Source organism: Leuresthes tenuis, unplaced genomic scaffold (assembly GCF_036924035.1).
Source record: "Leuresthes tenuis unplaced genomic scaffold, fLeuTen1.0.hap1 SCAF_15, whole genome shotgun sequence".
NCBI lineage: Eukaryota > Metazoa > Chordata > Actinopteri > Atheriniformes > Atherinopsidae > Leuresthes > Leuresthes tenuis.
In genome coordinates this window covers 710,582-729,714 of record NW_027325369.1, presented here as the reverse complement: position 1 = coordinate 729,714, position 19,133 = coordinate 710,582, and the positions used below count along the sequence as shown (strand labels likewise).

At 46.0% G+C, this 19,133-nt stretch overlaps 2 protein-coding genes and 1 non-coding gene across 4 annotated transcripts; all 3 read left to right on the top strand.

Annotated features, from left to right (window-relative positions):
• Positions 1–2,638: 2,638 nt before the first annotated feature.
• dkc1 (dyskeratosis congenita 1, dyskerin) lies at positions 2,639–8,408 on the top strand. Of its 2 annotated transcripts, XR_011907692.1 has the most exons (16): positions 2,639–2,676; positions 3,548–3,600; positions 3,687–3,773; positions 4,679–4,770; positions 4,847–5,031; positions 5,445–5,509; positions 5,761–5,887; positions 6,122–6,252; positions 6,465–6,608; positions 6,686–6,806; positions 7,000–7,118; positions 7,199–7,302; positions 7,548–7,587; positions 7,685–7,843; positions 7,918–8,223; positions 8,255–8,408. XR_011907692.1 is itself a non-coding variant. In XM_072365304.1 (15 exons), the coding sequence occupies exons 1-15, from the start codon at positions 2,661–2,663 to the stop codon at positions 7,978–7,980; spliced, it is 1,506 nt and encodes a 501-aa protein (XP_072221405.1). In that variant the 5' UTR covers positions 2,639–2,660; the 3' UTR covers positions 7,981–8,408. The 2 variants fall into 2 exon arrangements, 1 of the variants encoding a protein (XP_072221405.1); XM_072365304.1 differs by having other exon boundaries at positions 7,918–8,408.
• Positions 6,842–6,921, top strand: LOC140270970 (small nucleolar RNA SNORD83). The gene has a single exon (XR_011907786.1). It is a non-coding gene; the product is annotated as a small nucleolar RNA SNORD83 (small nucleolar RNA).
• A 2,187-nt stretch (positions 8,409–10,595) lies between the features above and the next one.
• On the top strand, positions 10,596–18,839 carry srp54 (signal recognition particle 54). Its single transcript, XM_072365303.1, has 16 exons — positions 10,596–10,701; positions 13,359–13,441; positions 13,608–13,704; positions 14,516–14,607; positions 14,693–14,777; positions 14,855–14,959; positions 15,315–15,381; positions 15,461–15,669; positions 15,838–15,986; positions 16,065–16,165; positions 17,119–17,205; positions 17,280–17,353; positions 17,606–17,714; positions 17,909–18,079; positions 18,216–18,311; positions 18,612–18,839. Exons 3-16 carry the CDS (start codon positions 13,627–13,629, stop codon positions 18,701–18,703), a joined length of 1,515 nt encoding a protein of 504 aa, XP_072221404.1. The 5' UTR covers positions 10,596–10,701; positions 13,359–13,441; positions 13,608–13,626; the 3' UTR covers positions 18,704–18,839.
• Positions 18,840–19,133: the final 294 nt, after the last annotated feature.

Here is a 19,133-nt window from a genome sequence, read left to right as displayed (position 1 = left end):
AGTCATGAGGGCGGTGGGGAGGTAGAGGGCGTGCTAAATCCTTATTGAAGACCAGGGCAAGATCCCGATACTCAGGAGGTAAGCCAAGAACAGCTGAAGACATGGGAGAAGGTATCACATACAGCTGTATCGTCTCACTATGGTTGCCAGAAATAGTGAAAGAGAGGGGGACAGTGTGGTGAGTTACTTTGGACCGGCCATCCAGTGCATTGACAGATTTGGAGAACTCTAAGGACTCGAGTGGAATGTTAGCTTGTGTGACAAAGTTCTCATCAACAAAATAGTCATCCGAACCCAAATCAATAAATACCTGAAGGGGAAAGGACTGGGAGTTGCTAATTAGCGTGGCAGGAAGGGATATCCGGGAGGGAGAGCGAGAAGAAGAGTTGTTGCCATCACTGATGAGCCAGATCTTTTGGTCGAGCCTGAGAGGTCCAACACAGTCCACAGTATAAGCAGAGCCTGAGTTGCATTCGTCGCTGTTGTTCTGAGAGAGAAAGGCTAGCTCGAATGAGCTACATGGGTTATTCTGAGGGAGGTAAGGGGGCAGTGGGACTTACCGGACTCCAAGATGGTGGCACAGAGAAGCTAAGTCTTGGACCCTTTTAAATTGAATTACTTCTATGATGGGCACCAGTCCTTGGAAAGGAATTTTACCTGAAACCAGTCTCAAGTTGCTACTTTATGAGCTCTCCTTTGGATGGACTGAAATAGGGACATGGAGAAACATTCGTCCACGAATCGTTAACTAGACATTGGTTATACTGAAGAACGAATGCTTAAATTGCAAATGTTGAAGTGCTAGCAACAGAGAGGACGTCTGTATGAATTTACAACCTGGATGAACAAATGCACTTTAGATCATTTCAAATGTCAACGAGTCTCTTCTTCTTCGCTGTATACAGCCATTAAGACTGGAAAAGGCAACTGCCAGAAATTACGGCCCGTATCAACGTGACGTGTAGTTAGAATTTTTTGGAGGTGCGCGTCAGGCTATGGCCAACGTCGTAGAAATGACGGAGAAGCACAAACGGCCCTTAATCCAACTCCAATGAAGTCAAGCCCTCTTCAATCAACAAACTTTACTTTAAGGGGAAAAGAGAAAAAAAACTGCACCGGCTATTTAAAGGAAAAATAATATGGTGTGTTTACTTTATCTACTACGTGATATCAGTTGGCGTAGTTGGACAGAGCGTGAAAAACAAAATGTGCCGCCGGAAAAAAGGCGAAAACACAAAAAATTCTAGTTCTTAGATCTTCATTTTCTTGCGATTCCTTTTCTTTTCTTTCTTTATTTTGGCGGTGTTCCCGAGTTTGCCCTCAACTTTCAGCCAATGTTGTCTGAAACTTTATGTTTGCAGGGAGTGGAGGTTTTGATTCTATTATTCTCTTCTATGTGAGATAAACAACATATTCTGAACTAAAATAACAGATTATAGTTGTGAGTCTCAAATAGTTTGCATACCAACTCCAAATCGGGGTCTGTAAGGTTATACAGACCACACATCATACTGGGTAACACATATCAAATATAATGAAATGTTATCAACCTGATTTCACCAATGGAACATGAAACAACAGAAAACACTGGTTAACCACTGAGTTCATTCATATATCTGACGATGGAATTATTTCAGGCTTAACTGCTGGGTGCCACTGGCCTCTAGATGGCAATGTGGCTCCATAGAAAAGTTTGGCCATAGTGTACCACGTACAAGTATCAAAATGGATGTCAATGAAAACCTTAAACAACCCGTACAAAGGTATAAAACATGCTTAATGCAGTTCCAATAATCCGACTGAGGATGAATCGGAGTTGTTTGCCCAGGGGTGATGAATGGAGGTGTTACAGGCCTGTTTCTCGTCCTGAAAAGGCAGATAGGTGTGTGTCACCTTTGATTTACATTCCCAGATAAGGAGGAATACTCTCCACCGACTCTCATATGAAAGGGTTCTTTTGTTTGTTCAGGGAAAGCTTTAGTTGGCATCAAAGTGTTAATGTTTTCCAGCTGTATCATGACAGAAAAAGGTGGAAGGTTGACGAAATATTTCTTATGGAACAGCTGCAAACATTTGGTAAACTTAATGGACACAAAGTACAACACCTCAGATGCATACCTGAGGGATTTGTTCACACTACACAAACAGTAATCCTAAAGTTATTGCTGGATATTTCACTTCAGAAGAAAACAGGAGGGTCTGCAGCCAGAATGTGTGCATACACGGGGACAGAGAATGCTTCATTCAAAGACTCTGAACCCTCTTTAGAATAATTATGTGCAGATTTAGACCAGGATGCAAAAATAAAAACGGCCCCATTTTGCAGTTTCATGAATCAGAAAAAGGTCTCACAAATCCCAAACAACGTATTAATGACTCTACAGCCTCTTTAGAATAATTCTGTCCAGATTTGAGCAGTCGAACTATTGTAGTTATCACAGAGGACCTAAACTTATGTGATCAGCACGCGACGGATGCAGTGAAATGGCCCTGAAAATAAATGAAAGACGTTCAGAGTTTCAGCTGAAGTTGTTTTTTACTCTCTGGACTGGTGGTGGCAGTAATAGCCCATCGCTGTCTCCACACTGCGTGGCTGGGGAGCCAGAAGAAGAAGGCGCAGTAGTTAGATGGTCGCTGCGCGCTCCGTCTTTCAGTAGAAGATGGCGGACTTAGAGGGTGAGTGTCCTGGACGTCCAGCAGTAACTTTTCATTTACACGACTTGCTTAATTGCGCGTGAACTTAATCTCTACTGTAACGTAGCACGGAACCCACTTGTATGCATGCTTTTACACCTTCCACCGTTTCGCAGCTGGGACGTAACTCGGAGGTGTTCGGGAGCTTTCGCTGAGCATTAGTCTGCGTATTCTGCCCTCGTGTTCTCACGCAGCTCACCGCGCCTTTCACTTAGAGACCTGCGAAATGGGCTGAATGCAGGACGTTTCTGCCCCTGGTGGGCCTGAAGCAGGAGAGATGTTTCAGGGCTGATGTTTCGGGTCTTATTAATTACTGAAAGTTGAAGAAGCGGCCGGAGCCGTGCAGCCGGAGCCGTGCAGCCGGAGCCGGGTGTTACACCAGAGGTTACACGCATTAAGCAGCTGAATCTGCTGGAAACACGCGGGTTTTAGTAGCTCTGCTGTCTGTTTAAGCCTGAGCCTGGTTCTGCTGTGGTGTGTGGCACTTTTGTCTCTGTACAGCCATGTGCAGATGACCAGGGGCCTGTTAGCTCAAACTGTTAGCAGCCACGTGCTAACCACGTGTTGAGCGCAGGCCACGTGGGCGGCCAGTGTTTCTGCAAACACCCGAAGGAAGATGCTTCATATGGAGTGGTAGTAAAGGCTTTTGTCCGAACAGAGAAGTAAAGCCGGTTTCTGGTTCGTTGGCGCAGTTTAACCCGGATTATGACTCCGGGACCAGGGTTTAATTATCGCGCTGTGACTTCAGAAGTTTTAGTTGAGGCGCTGCTCGTCCATCATTGCTGCATCTGAATTACTCCTCTGAACAAACTGAGAACCGTTTTAACACGCAGCCTGTGTGTTTTTTTTTTAGCATCCGTGAAGAAAAAGAAGAAGACAAAGAGAGTCAGTGAAACTGAAGTAGGGGTGAGTAAGAAGCTTGGTGCTGAGGTCCAACTTCTCTCTTTTCTGTGTAACTGGGCTAAAACGGGCTGCTTTTTTCCCTCTAACAGGAGATCCAGCAGAGTGGAGACTTCTTCATCCGGCCAGAGTCCATAGTTGCCTCCCTGGACACTTCGCAGTGGCCCCTCTTATTAAAGGTGAGCGGACCGGACCGGTCCGGGTCCATTTAAACGCTGCCTGTGCTTGGTCTGGGTTTGGTGACATGATGAACCAGTTTATCCATTCTCTGAGTGCTGCAGTCCTGTCGCAGTCTTGGCCTCTGCTTCAGTTTTTGGGGCAGGGCCTCTCCACGTGTTGCCGGTGCTGTTTTGGCGTTCTGCCTGACAAATGCCGGAAACCTGCTGGAGAGTGATTGGACGGACTTCTGCCAAGACGATTGACTGTTCTGATCACATTTAACTGAGACTACAAGCACTACGGGTGGTTTTACAGTCGCCTGCCTCGGCTGCAGTGAAGTGATTTTATTCAGTGCAATAGCTGTTTAAATGCTCATTAAAGAGGTCACTCTGACTGAAACAAAGACCTCACTGAGCTGTGAGCAGTTACTGCTACCTTTTGTACATTAATTGGGGCAGAACTGCCCCAGTTCCTCCAGGTCTGATAGGTTCTGCTGGCATACAGTGAGGTTCACAGGTGGATTGGGGCCTGGACTTTGACTTCTGGTCTTTCTGTCCTGGTCTCCTCCATGTTTGTTACTGAGGTAAAGTGAACCCTGCGCTGCCCTCTGGGGACTGTAACGCCTGACATGCTAACATAAAGCTATGAGCACATGCTGGCAGAGACTCAACAACATTAAGTTGTCTTAAGTAAGCCTTAAGTTGGGTCCATTTGAAAAGCATTTCAGGGGCTCATAAGGAGGCCCTGGCTGTTTGGAAAGCATGTCATGGTCACACAGAGGCCTTACTTCTTCAGTGCACTGATCTGCACCCATTGCACACGAGTTGTCTCTTAGGATGCATTAAAGTCCTTTTCAGACCCTCCAGAACCACCTGCTGGTGCATGAACAGCATCCCTAATGAAGCGTTGGTTTTATCTCCTGCAGAACTTTCACAAGTTAAACATCCGGACAGCTCATTATACTCCTCTACCCAACGGCAGCAACCCCCTGAAGAGGAGCATCAGCGACTATGTCAGGTACCGTGGCCTCCTATGAAGCTAACTATTATAGTCATGGTGAGCAAAGTGATGATTTGACTCTCTGTCCCATCAGGTCCGGCTTCATTAACCTGGACAAACCAGCCAACCCGTCGTCTCACGAGGTGGTGGCGTGGATCCGGAGGATACTGCGGGTGGAGAAGACCGGTCACAGTGGAACTCTTGACCCCAAGGTCACGGGCTGTTTGATCGTCTGCATTGATCGAGCCACGCGATTGGTCAAATCACAGCAGAGTGCTGGTATGCTGGACCGCCGCTTCTTGTTTCTGTGAATAATGACGAGATGGTTAGTTCACACTGTCGTCACGGTGATGGAGCACAGTACAAGTATCATTTTAACTTAATATTTCATCCCTGATCTGACACTTATCGTAGTGTTAACCCAGTTTTATTGGGAATACCTCTCTGTGATGCACAGTGTGGTCGTATCATCTGAAAGTTTAATGGCCGTCATGTAGGACACAATCGGTTATAACTAATTTCTAAATGCAGCGATAGGTCTGATGTGAATGTCCTGTACCGGCTGATTTGTGGCACTTTGACCTGTCAGTAATCATTGAAGAGCTTTTCCTGTGTTGAACCCACCTGTCTGACGGTTGTCAGCACAGCAAAAATCTGTGGCCCCCTCACTACTCTCTGTGTGTGTGTTGCAGGTAAAGAGTATGTGGGAATTGTTCGGCTGCACAATGCAATAGAGAGTGAACACACTTTGGCCCGGGTAAGTGTGACGATTCATGTTGCAGAACCAGCAGCTAATTGGTGAACATTATTCTGAATTTCTGCTTTCAAAAAGCTTAGAGGTTGAAAGTTAGCAGCTGCAGGAGTGTTTTCTCCTGACTTTGGTTTGTAAAGATGACTGAAATCAGTGAGTTCAGGGCTGTGACCCATCAGTGAGGACCATGAAACATGCAGTGCAGGCCCATACTGTCATGTATCGTGACGTCTTCCCTCCTTGTCACTTATCTGCAGGCTCTGGAGACGCTGACTGGCGCTCTGTTCCAGCGCCCGCCGCTTATAGCTGCTGTGAAACGTCAGCTGAGAGTCAGAACGATCTACGAGAGCAAGCTGATCGAGTACGACCCTGAGAGGAGGCTGGGTAAGGAGATGGTTGTTTCCCATGTAAATGCACTGCTTTGCAAAGATGCTGCCAGTCACCGGTCTGTGAAGTAAAATGTGAGGGGAAACCAAGGGAGATCTGGGTTGGGTTTGTGCTGATCGGGCAGGATTTGGTTAAAATGGACGCCGGCGGCTGAGGATCCCCTGCCTGAGCTCTCCTTATGAAGTACTGACAAACTATGGTGTTTTTATTCTGCGTTTCTGTGGCTTGCAGGCATCTTCTGGGTCAGCTGTGAAGCAGGAACCTACATCCGGACCCTGTGTGTCCACATGGGACTGCTGCTCGGGGTCGGAGGTCAGATGCAGGAGCTGAGGAGAGTGCGCTCTGGAGTCCTGGGAGAAAAGGTGAGCACGGCTCGCTGTTCAGCGGAGGTCACGGGTCCAAAGTGTTGAGTCCAGCCCTGCTGCTTGGTGCAGGTCTGTTAATTAGCCTTTGGAACATGAACTGCAGCGGAGACACGGCGAACGCCATCTGTTCCAGCTGTGGCGCCTCGATGCTGCTGACATCACTCACGCTGCTCTAACTCGTACGACTTTTAATTGGTCTGTGTTCTCAGGACAATATGGTGACGATGCACGACGTTCTGGATGCTCAGTGGCAGTTTGACCACAACAAGGACGAGACGTACCTGAGGAGAGTCATCTTCCCTCTGGAGAAGCTGCTGGTGTCGCACCGGCGCCTGGTGATGAAGGACAGTGCGGTGAGTCCCCTGTCAGCCGGGCTCCTGGCAGAGCTTCCCGCCCCGTGGGTTTCTCACAGCTGACTGTCTGTCTGCAGGTGAACGCCATCTGCTACGGGGCAAAGATCATGCTGCCGGGCGTGCTGAGGTATGAGGACGGCATCGAGATCAACCAGGATATCGTCGTCATAACAACCAAGGGCGAGGCTATCTGCACAGGTGATCTTGCGTGTGTGTGTGCGTGTGCACGTTGAGCCACATGATGAGTTGACTAGCAGACGCAGGAGCTTTCGGGCCATGATGACCTGCTATCTATCACCCTTTTCTGATGGCTTTGCTAAATGTTGCCATAAATCTGAGGTTCAACCCTGAAATCGGATCATTTACACGCTTGTTTCCTTGTTTTGTGCAGCTGTGGCTCTGATGACTACGGCTGTGATCTCCACCTGTGACCACGGCGTTGTGGCCAAAATAAAGCGGGTCATCATGGAGCGAGACACCTATCCTCGGAAGTGGGGTCTCGGACCGAAGGTAAGCAGAAGCTTGGGCTCAGTGAGGTGGTAAAGTGTGAAAGTATCCGTCTCATTGGGTCATGTTTAATGTTTGAACAGGCGAGCCAGAAGAAGGTGATGATTCAGAAAGGACTTCTAGACAAACACGGGAAGCCGAACGGCAGCACCCCTCAGGACTGGAAGGAGCATTACGTGGACTACAGGTACAGGATGAAGGTTTCTGAGCCTGGGGGTGGTTCCCCGGTAAAGTGCAGACAGTTATCCCTCTTTGAGCTGATGTGCTCTTTGAGGGAGTCGCTCTGCTACAGAAACTTCAGGTTGGAGCTTCCGCACTCAGCTTCCTGCTGAGATGCAGCTTCCCTGAGAACAGTCCAATGATTTTAAAGCTGCATCACGCTACGAATGTTGCCGTGGAAACCTCCTTTAAAGAAGTGTTTTTGTTTGACAGTGTCTCCAAGGTGGAGGGGTCCGGAGACGCTTCAGCCAAGGTACAGTCGTTAGCATTTATCAGGCTAACCTGGCGTTCTGAACACGTTTAGTTTCACGTGAACAAACTCGACCTCTGACCTTTGATCTGACCTGCAGAGGAAAAGGGAGGTGACGGAGAGTGACGGGGAGACGACTACGCCTGCCTCTCCATCAACAGAGGAGGTGAAGAAAGAGAAGAAGAAGAAGAAAAAAGAGAAGAAGGTGAAGCTGGAGGTGGAGGAGCCAGATGAGACGGTGGAGGAGCCCGGCACACCGGTCAGTTGGAGGAAGATGTAGAAAATGATTAAATTGGATGTTCAGATTGTAAATGTTTCACTTCTCTCATGCAGGTTGGAGAAAGTGCCAAAAAGAAGAAGAAAAAGAAACAGAAAGAAGGCGACACGGAGGGATAAAGATCAGCAGGTGAACGGGGAACTTGATTTGTGCCGCCTCCTTTCATCCCGTCTGCAACCTGGAAAACTATCCTAAAATGCACCTGGAAGAGGGGGGGTGGCAGAAAAGACCATCTGTGGAAGACTTTGACATCTAAGATAAGAAACATTTCTGATGCTACAAAGAATCCCCACGACCATTAAGCAGCTAGAACCCGACAACTGGGACGTCATTCCTCTCCCAAAGGTCCAGCAGCTGGCCTCGTCACCTCCAGATGTTCAGACCGTTAAAGAGGGGGGGAAAACGGACCCGTCTCACCTGTTCTGAGACATGTCGATGTCACCAAATCCGAGATGAACTAGTATTCTTTGTGGAAAAGTGTCTCTTTAAACATTTGATATGTTTTCTATGTTTTATTGTAAATAAAATATGAATTCTTATTTGCTAAGTATTGCGTTGTTTTTTCTGTTTAATGCAGTTTTATTTTCTTGTTGGACGCCACATTGAAATTAAATCTGAACTTTAGAGTATGTGGTAGAGATCCTCTTTGATGTAGGTGAGCTGTTCTGTTGTTAACCAGCTCTGTGATCCTCCTCCTTTACTGTTAGCGCTCTGTCTGCAGTCTCTGTCTGCCCGGATAGTCTTAAAGCTGAGCAGAGAGCTATTAGAGCTGTTCCTGCAGCCAGGTCCAGGATTCCACCATCTGTTGTTAACCTGCTCTGTGATCCCTCTCTTAAAAGTAGTGCTGCCTTCCTGATATTATTTTTGCATCCTCCTCAGGGCTTCCAGCGTATCCATTTGATCTGCCAGTGAGCTCACCCTTCCAGTAATGATCAAGGAAACAATCATCCTAGATTTCTCCTCTTCAAGTCTTCTGGGTTTGGGGTCCTATTCCTGGCATTACTTGGCTTTCCCACATGTAAACTACTTTCCAGTGAAATGGTTACACAACAACTGTGAAAGATTCAAGATTCATTGTACAGAAGCCATACTAGGGCTGAGCAATTTTATCGATACCGCGATATATATCAATATTTTGTTTCCGATAAAGTATAAATTTTTCAGCCATGAGTATCGATTTATTTTTTTTTTTAGCAAACTTTATTGAAAAGTCTGACATTACAATCAGTGAAGACACAGAATATTAACATAATACAAAACAATGCCGGGGGGTCACATTATACAAAACAGTGATAAATAAGTTAATAAAAATGTTATATAAAGTGCATAGCTCAGTGGTTTTGATGGCTTTTCTGTTTTTAGAGTGTAGGATTGTTGTAATGTATAGTTTGAGCTCCTTCTACAAATTTTGTGGTTCGTTATCTAGGGGTTATACTGTACTGTAGCAGCTACCTAGCTAGCTGTAGCTATTTTAGCTAATTAATTTTTTTTTCTTTAAAAAATCATAAAAAATTACAGGGTCCCTTAATTAACATTAGTTCGTACATTATTAAGCTTAATTAACTGTTTACAGATATATTAGCAATTCCATCCATCAATCATCTACCTCTTATCTGGGGGTCGGGTCGCGGGGGCAGCAGCTTTAACAGAGAAACCCAGATGTCCCTGTCCCCGGCCACTTCCTCCAGCTCTTCCACATTTTATTGATTATTGTATACACTTGATTCATTGTTTTATTGTAAAGTCAAGCTTAATTTCTCATTACCTAAGACAACCTAATCATTCAGTAATTCTAATGTAGCGTTGCATGATAACCAGTGAAAAAGATTGGACCATATAGCCTACTTTGTGCATACTAAAAACATGGCTTCTATGTATGAATGCCGTTTGAGGTAATTACCGTAACAAAACTTTTCATTACCGTAACAGCTTTTTATTACTGTAACACTTGCTGTATATGTAAATATTTGGATGGGAATGAGTGATACCTTCAAATTTTATTTTTGTACAGGAACTATTTGTCGAGTCTTTTCAGATTACTTAATTGACTTTTTTAATTATTTGTGAAATTTACACTACAGGAAAGATTTAGTGTAAAAAATGCAATTTTGTTACGGTAATGAACATAACTAAAATTACTGTATCAATAAAAACATTTCTGAATGTTTACACTATGTGACTATTCTGAACTATTAATAGAACATGCATGAAAAAAATAAAAGATTTACCTTTCATACATATTCAGTTATCATCAATTGAAAATGTGTGACGGTAATGAATTTATTTGGTCAACGACTCAATAAAACATTCCGAAAATGTATTAAAGACCGTGTATTGATCACTAATTTTAATTGAGACCCTGCTTAATACTAATAAGATAAAATAATTGCAAAATTGACCTAAATTTGTTTTTGCAAAAGTTGGGACAGTTTAGTGAGAATCACCCTTATGGGTCTCCCTGATTAAAGTAATCTGATTGGTCAGTCAAACTGAGCGTCGCTACTAGTTGCAAATGGCTCTTATTTAGCTCCACACTCCAATCCAGAAGGGGGCGTCCTATTGGCTAAATAAATATTAAGAAGAAGAGCTGTCATTGGATCGGAGACAAGGATACTCTTTTGTGATTGGTTGTTATGGTTAATTTACGTGTGGTGATTGGTTGTTGGGGTTACTGTGGGCTGGGCCTGTAGCTCCAGCGGATACAATTTAGCACCAACTGTAGGGTTTTTGTTTGTGTCCGGTTTGGAGTGCGCCCTGTTTCCGGTTGAGTCCAGATTAGATGACGCTTCTCTGGCGGTGTTCGGTGGCAGTTGAGATTGTGTAGAAGTCTCCGACACTCGGTAAGATTACACAATTTATCTCTGACTGTCCGCAACCGATATTTACCTCCAAGCCTCCGTGAACCGACTCTTTCTCTGGGGTCGACCCGCTGAGAGCCTCCGTGTGAGGACTCTCTGTCAGTCCGAACAGTTAGCTAGCTGCTAACTGTTAGCGCAGCTGCCAACAGCTGGCATGTTGTGAAAGCAGCCGCCCGGTAACCGGGAGAAAAGACGGTATGTTACCGGTGCCAGAAACCGGTTAAAGGGCCGTGGGAGCGCGCACAACTCGTTAAAGCCGTTTCGCTGTGTTTCTTTCGGTGTGTCTGGTCTGCATTAGTTCCTCTCAGCATCAAACCGACATAACAAGCAAATGCACGTGACATTATGTCCATGTTAACAGAGAATCAACCAACATTTATTTATATAGCGCCTGAGATTGACCAAAGTGCTTCACAATTCCAGAAGTAGATGTAAAAGTAGATCACATATAACACAAGACAACAACAAAAGGTGAGACACAGCATCAGTGAAAAGCCAGTTTGAATAAATGTGAATGAATGTTTTTAATTTGGCTTTGAACTGAGGTGGTAGGTAAATCAGAGCAGTGTATCCCAACATTTCGGACCTGCCACTGCGGAAGAAAGTGTGTTGTTGTGAAACGCCAGTGCTTTAAACCAGCCTTGACGTGGAAAGATGGTGGCAGTGATCACGTGATCATGTTTAGGCAAGTGGGAAACTTCTTGATAGATTATGCTGCATCTTTAACAGCATTAACAGTGGTTTAATTCTTAATAATCAACCATATTGAGCAGTAGTTCCATAATTCACAGTGATAAAAATGAGTTTATTTAATAAATCACCAACACACAACAAACAGCTTCATGCTTGAACACTGTTGCAGATTACAGCGAAACTCTTACTTAGGAAATCCATCAACTGTGTTGATGTGATCAGTTGGACTGATATTTGATTGAATTATTTATTTATTTTTTGTAGTTTAATTACGTGGAAGTGGAACAGAAATTTGTGCTAAATCGCGGTGTTACTATTTGTGAAAGTTGTGTTTGTAATCTGCCGTCATGAAAAGTGGCCGCCGGAGGCTTGGAAGTATTACCCGGTTTGTAGGGCAGAAGACCACCGATACTTCCCGGATCCAAAGCTCACTGACTCGCTGTGAGGTAGACGGCGAGTCACCCTCCAGGTTGGGACAATAGCCCAGTGATACAGGACACATGGCCCCAAAAATACTGTGACCTCGGTATCAAAGAGTCAGTGTCACTACAGGTTGTTCAGACATCTGTGGTCTCAGGTGGCATAGGGGCAGTCTGTAAGAATACAGAGGTACCAATGAGTTTCCCTCCTGGCCTTACTCCATTGTAATGCTGCACATGGAGTACAGTGTCTCTCTTCTTTTAGGTTATGAGACCATTATCTAGTCCCCCAAATCCCCCAAAAGTAAAGCCCCATCTCACGCCACCTGTCAGAAGGCGGTGCAGAAATCTATGTACGATTATGAGTGTCCACAGAGTGGACTGCAGTTAGTATCTGAGTATAGATGAGGTTATATAGAGGTTATACAGGATATATAGATGCATTTAAAGGCAAAAGCATAGAACATTTTAGCATTGATACACATGGAAACAACCTGACCTGACTTAGCGTCAATTTAAAGTCAGCAGCTAACCGTGCACTGCAGGTTGTGTGTGCGTGGAAATGTCTGACTTTACACCACCCACAGAGGAAAACACTCAAATAATCAGTCTAAATAAAACAAATCCATTGACAACAGTCATCCAGTTTGCTGCTGGACGAGACCGACATGTTTCAGCTTTAGTCTGCCATCGCTGGAAATAAAAGTGGTTCTACATTATTAACGCTGATCTGTAAGGGCTCTGAAAGAATAAAAGCTTCCGTGCTTGTTCAGCAACACCTGGACACCAAATAAATCTAGATAATGCAGAGCGTTTCTATCTTATAGCTGAGAAACTGGCCCTTTGAATTGATGAAAATCCACAAATGCAGGCCAAATCATGAACATCGGCCCCGATCCAAAGTCCAGATGTGTTCAATCAGGACGGAGTCTATCTGTCACTTCAGCTTGCCAGGATTTGGGATACTTAAAGTCTTCTGCTTGAGTAATAGGGGAACTGGGCCCCCTCCTGGGGGGAACACTAGGGTTTGCTGATGTGTAAGATGGTTGGCAGGTGAAGGTGGGCCAGCCCCTCGTGTCACAAACTGGCTCTTGGAACATGAAACATCCCCTCAGGCATCAAAAGGCATCAAAGCTTGTTGAAGGCTGCTCTGCTCACCTCAGTGGTGGGAGGGGACTTATGTGGAAGCAAATGTTTGTTCCTGCCATACCTCCTGCTGGGTTCACCTGTTGAACTTAAGCTGCTTTCACACACAAACACTGGAAACATTCAGGAGATCTTGGTCTGGACGGTCTCTGGAGTGTTTTTATGTGTTTCTCAGAGGTGGAGACCCTGTGAACACGGGTTAGACCTTCCTTTATAAACAGCCATTCTAGCCCAGCTGATATTGACTGTAGTGTGTTTTTAAATGTCCATATTGTACTCACTGATTTAAGCATAATGTCAAATACAACTGTGGTGGCATCCCATAGACACACATGTTGATTCTGCCCTCTACAGCTGATCCTTTTTCTCTTCTCCCTACAGGAAGTGTGTGCTTGCAACCTGCATCTAATTTCCTGAGCGTGCCCAGCTGGGGGGTTTCCCTCCACTCCACAGTCTTACAGACAGTAAGGGGGCCATTTTCATCCCGTACAAACATGTTTTGTATGACCTGAGCTGCAGTTCTGTCATCAGTGAGATGAATAATTAACTGTTCCCCACAGGATGTTTGTTGCCTTTGTTAACTAACTGTAAAAGGTTTTCTTTAACTGTTCTTTTCTTTTCCCCTTTAAGAGTACTTCAGGCTGCCATCATGGTGCTCGCTGACTTGGGGAGGAAGATCACCTCCGCGCTGAGGTCACTCAGCAACGCCACGATCATCAATGAGGAGGTAACAGATACACGGGGCTCGCCTGACCTGGAACCACGACAAAACTGAGAGGGTTTTCCTCTCCTGCTCAACAAAGCACAGCTGTGCAGATAGCAAATAGGACAGGGCTCCATGCTGGTCTTACACACCTGTAGGTACCATCAGAGAGCTGCACCTTCACTGGACAGGCAGCCAGGAGGAGAGCTTTTAGATATTCAATCCAGTTTTATTTATACGGCGTCAAATGTCGTCTCAAAGACAGTCATAACCCACTCCGGTCCTGTTCATTCACTCAGAGCCAATAACAGAAAAGTACCACCAGCTGAGGGTGGAGAGGACAGAAAAGAGGGGAAAACCAGCACCAGATGTGTTTTTAAACATTACTGCACCTGCTAAAAGATGCCAGTTGAACCTGTCCCTCTGCCTCCAGCAGAGAGTCGACGGTCTCTGGCAGAGGAGAGGACTTGCATGCTTTCTGGTGACACTCTTACACAGTTTGTCCAACGTCTTACATGCCAGGCCGGCTGCTCTTCATGAAACAAAGCTGCTAAGTCGGCAACAGTGAGGACAGAAAGGAGGAGAAATACATACTGGCTCTGCTTTACAGGAGAAATGGGTGGCAAGTTGTATTTTCTAAGTGCTCTTTTGAAAAGTGACAAAGCCCTCTTCCTGAGTCCATAAAATGTTCTCCTACCGCCTTACCTTAACCACATGATGTCCACCAAGAAGGTGAAGGGGAGGTGCTGAGGGGCAGATGAGGGGAGGCTGCACCTGCTGAGTTGTTGCACTGGGTTTCACTGAGACGAGCTGAAGGCACTGCGTTTGTTTTCAGGTGCTGAACGCCATGTTGAAGGAGGTGTGCGCTGCTCTGCTGGAGGCTGACGTTAACATCAAACTGGTCAAACAGCTGAGAGAGAATGTCAAGTGAGTTCAAGTCCGCCCACGTCCTTGTTCTCTGGGCTGGATGTGAAGCCAGTGGTGGACAGTCTGATGCTTTTTGTCCCTGCAGGTCTGCCATAGACCTGGAGGAGATGGCTTCGGGTCTGAACAAGAGGAGGATGATCCAACACGCTGTCTTCAAGGAGCTGGTCAAAGTGAGCTGACCCAGATGCTGTTTGGAGAGTGTGTGAGTAAGTAAGTGACAGGCTCACATGTCTGACTTCTGTTCCAGCTCGTGGACCCTGGTGTGAAGGCCTGGACTCCCACCAAAGGAAAGAACAACGTCATCATGTTTGTGGGTCTGCAGGGCAGCGGAAAAACTACAACCTGCTCCAAGGTGACCTCACACACTCCAGATATGGGTCGCTTTCACACCTTGTAAATCCTGGAGGGAGTTAGTTTGTAGAACTCAGAATACGTGAATAACTCTCAGCACGAGGGGAGCCTTTTGTGGTTGGTTAAAGACGTCAGTTGAGCACCATTGGATGGATAAAAAGTCGAGGTTTATTGAATCTGTATCTAACTAAAGACTTGACAGGAGTTGCCTGCCACCTGCTGCCTGGCTCATACGTCCCTTCAGAGTATCTGAGGTGTGAATGCGACCCGTAGAAGAGGACCTGACTGTACTCGGTACACAGAGGCTGTGCTTTGTTTGATTGCTCCCTGTGAACGCTGTGTTGCTGTTCTTGTAGTTGGCCTATTATTACCAGAGGAAAGGCTGGAAGACGTGCCTGATCTGTGCGGACACCTTCAGAGCAGGTACCCAGCTGCTTCACTCGCTGACGTTTATCTTTACCTGTTTGCTTCAGTGTGTCAGTTGTTCCGTCTTCTCTCTCAGGTGCCTTTGATCAGCTGAAACAAAACGCCACCAAAGCTAGAATCCCCTTTTACGGCAGTTACACAGAAATGGACCCTGTGGTGATTGCCTCTGAGGGCGTGGAGAAATTTAAAGCGGAGAACTTTGAGATCATCATTGTGGACACGAGTGGACGACACAAGCAGGAAGACTCGCTGTTTGAGGAGATGCTGCAAGTCTCCAATGCTGTGGTTAGTACCTAAAAGGAACCCGAGCTCATGGAAAGCACATAAAGTGTTACTTTATTTCTCCTGGCAACGAGAGATGGGTGAAGTTGTTTAGTGCTGTGCCACAGAGCTGCACGATTCCTTCAGGTAGCTGTTCCTGGTGTGTTTAAGCTCCTCCTCCTCTTTCCGTAGCAACCGGACAACATTGTGTATGTGATGGATGCCTCTATTGGTCAGGCCTGTGAGTCTCAGGCGAAAGCCTTCAAAGACAAAGTGGATGTGGCCTCGGTGATCGTCACCAAACTGGACGGCCATGCTAAAGGAGGAGGAGCTCTGAGCGCGTAAGACCATGATCCTTTGCAGCATGATCGCACTACAAAGCTGTTTGTTTACAATGTTGTTGTGCTGTTTCCTGTCAGCGTGGCAGCCACCAGGAGTCCCATCATCTTCATTGGAACGGGCGAACACATCGACGACTTTGAGCCGTTTAAGACTCAGCCTTTCATCAGCAAACTGCTCGGTAATAATCTCCTGTTTGGGTTGTGTTCCAGCAGCTTTAACACGTTTATCCTGATGTCTGAGCAGCTGACCGGAGTTGGTTCAGTCAACTCTGAGTGTGCTGCCAGAAAATGCAGCAAAAGACAAGCCGGTATAAAGTTGAGTGAGACTGGCATGACCTCAGCAAACCTGCTGCGCTGCTCACACTTCTGCAGACGTTTGTTGGCTGCTTGGCTCAAAGCCCTCGGTCAGGAAGCTCAAACAGTTCTGTGGGCTTTATAATATTTATAATGTTTATGTATTTGGCAGACGCTTTTATCCAAAGCGACTTACAGGTAGGCAGTCAGGGTGGGGGGGTCTTTCCTAAGGACCCCTACTGGAGACAGTACCTTTCATGCAGGGGATTTGGCACATGGAAGGTGGGAATCATACCACTACATGTACCCCTCCTGGGTGAGGCTGGGTGACCATCACATCGCTGATGTTGGGACCTATTAAACCAGTTCCTGGAAGTACAGAAAGATGCAATGATACCCATTTTGGTTCGCTATTTCTTTTCCAAACAAGATATAAAATCACACAATATTATCTCATTTGACGATGGCTGCAGGAACCTTTTCCTGGAGCTCCGTTCTTTTCTCTGATCTGTACTGTAGGAACCAGAAGTTGTGGGGAACAGGTCTTACCCCCTAAAACGGTGGTATTTTTTTTAATGACCCTATAATTCCATGGTAGGACTCGCAGCATCTTATTCCAACCTTTGTGCCTCAGTCAGCTCATGTTCAGTGGGCAGAAAAAGCCACTGTGTGTCTGTTCAAATCGTATTCCACAGCCGCTGAAAGGAGTAGTTGAGCTATGGTTGAGGTGTGGGTCCCTTCGACAGACTCCTGAAGACCTCAGTGTAACTCATGTCTGAAAGTCCTTGGTATGCGCAGCGTGTCCATTGTAACTCGCGGTAAATCCTCTTCCTCTCAGGAATGGGCGATATCGAAGGACTGATCGACAGAGTGAACGAGCTGAAGCTGGACGACAACGAGGAGCTGATCGACAAACTGAAACATGGTAAGGAAGCAGCCAAAGAAACGTGCAGAATGCGCTGTGGCCGTGCCGACTGACCTGTGACCTCTGACCTCCAGGTCAGTTCACCCTCAGAGACATGTACGAGCAGTTCCAGAACATCATGAAGATGGGACCCTTTGGACAGATAATGGTAAACGCCACGTGACATCGGTTTAGTTCTGCACAAGTGGAATGTAATGAGTTTATTAATATCAACTTGGTTAAGTTCACTTTCTTTGACATAAAATTAAACTGTATGTACATGTTGCTATAGAATAGAGTTGTAGCTGGAAGTGTCTGCTTCAGTGGGGCTTTCACCCAGGCCGACTCATCCACAGGATGCTGAAACCAGGAAGAGGCCGAGAGGAAAGCTGTGCTGACTGTGTGTCTGTGCTGTGTTCAGGGCATGATTCCAGGGTTCGGGACAGATTTTATGAGTAAAGGAAATGAACAGGAATCGATGGCCAGGCTGAAGAAACTGATGACTATCATGGACAGCATGAATGACCAGGGTAATGCATGACCTACCACCAACTGTAGTTTTCTTATAAGTAAAAGACTGGATCATACCACCTTAGACTAAGGTGAATCTGGACCATTAAACAAAAAAGAGTAAAGCTTCTCCTCCTGAGTGGCGCAGCAGGAAAGCATCAAGTGTGACCTCATAAGATGTCCATTAGTGTCTCTTACTGGTTTCACTCTGCAGAATTGGACAGCAAAGATGGAGCGAAGCTGTTCAGTAAGCAGCCAAACAGGATTCAAAGGGTGGCCAGGGGCTCGGGGGTTGCCACCAGAGATGTTCAGGAATTGCTGACTCAGTACACCAAGTTTGCTCAAATGGTCAAGAAGATGGGAGGCATCAAAGGACTCTTCAAAGGTAACCCGAGTCAGCGAAGAAGGCCTTTAAGCCCTCTGGGACTCAGACACTCACACGAGAGCAGTGTGAAGGTCTTAGTGTAGCATTGGAGCCTGTGTCTTGGTGCTGAAATGTTTGTGGGGCTTTGTTCTTTCAGGAGGAGACATGTCAAAGAATGTGAACCCATCTCAAATGGCTAAACTCAACCAACAGATGGCCAAAATGATGGATCCGAGAGTCCTGCACCATATGGGTAAGATGATCGTAATACCTTTATGACCCCTCAACTAAACAGCCACCTGGAGATCCTGTTTAGACCCACACTGCTTCACTAATTTGGTAACAATTGAGCATATCAGTGTCTGAATGAGCCTCTTGGTGCTTTGAAAGACAGCCACGGGATCACTTTGGCTTCTGAACAGTTCAAAGGACAGTAATCGTGGCTCTGAGGAAGGTGATCTGTGGCTGGATGAAGACACTGATGTTGCAGACTGTTTATCCTGTGTGAAAAGGTGAAATGGGGCCGGTGTGACCGCATTGTGTCTGTTTTCAGGGGGCATGGCGGGTCTTCAGTCAATGATGCGTCAGTTTCAGCAGGGAGCTGCTGGCAACATGAAAGGCATGATGGGATTCAACAACATGTAACTGCCCGCCAACCAGCTGCCTTAATGGAAGAGAAGAAATGCTTTACCTCCTGGCAGGTGGAGGAGGTGGGGCTACCTGTTCTCTGCTGCTTTGCACCAACAAACAAAACGAGATTTCTTCTGTTCAGAAAAACACCAGAGAGGAAAAGAGGATTTAAAGGAAGAGCCCAACTCTGTAGACAACTTGGAAACTGCTGGAAGAATCCTTGAAATAAGGGGGGGGGGATGAGCTGGTTGTTTTCAAGACTTATTCATTTTATTGTGTAAAAGATGTCTCTGTGTAAAATGTAAAGGTAGTCGGTCCTGATCTGGTGATGATGATGATGATGACGACAAAGTATTTTTGTCATGTAATAAACATTTTTATTGCACCATTTTAAACCTCTTTGCTCCATGAGTGGGTGACTGTGCTTTAAGCGGTCAGCTCAACT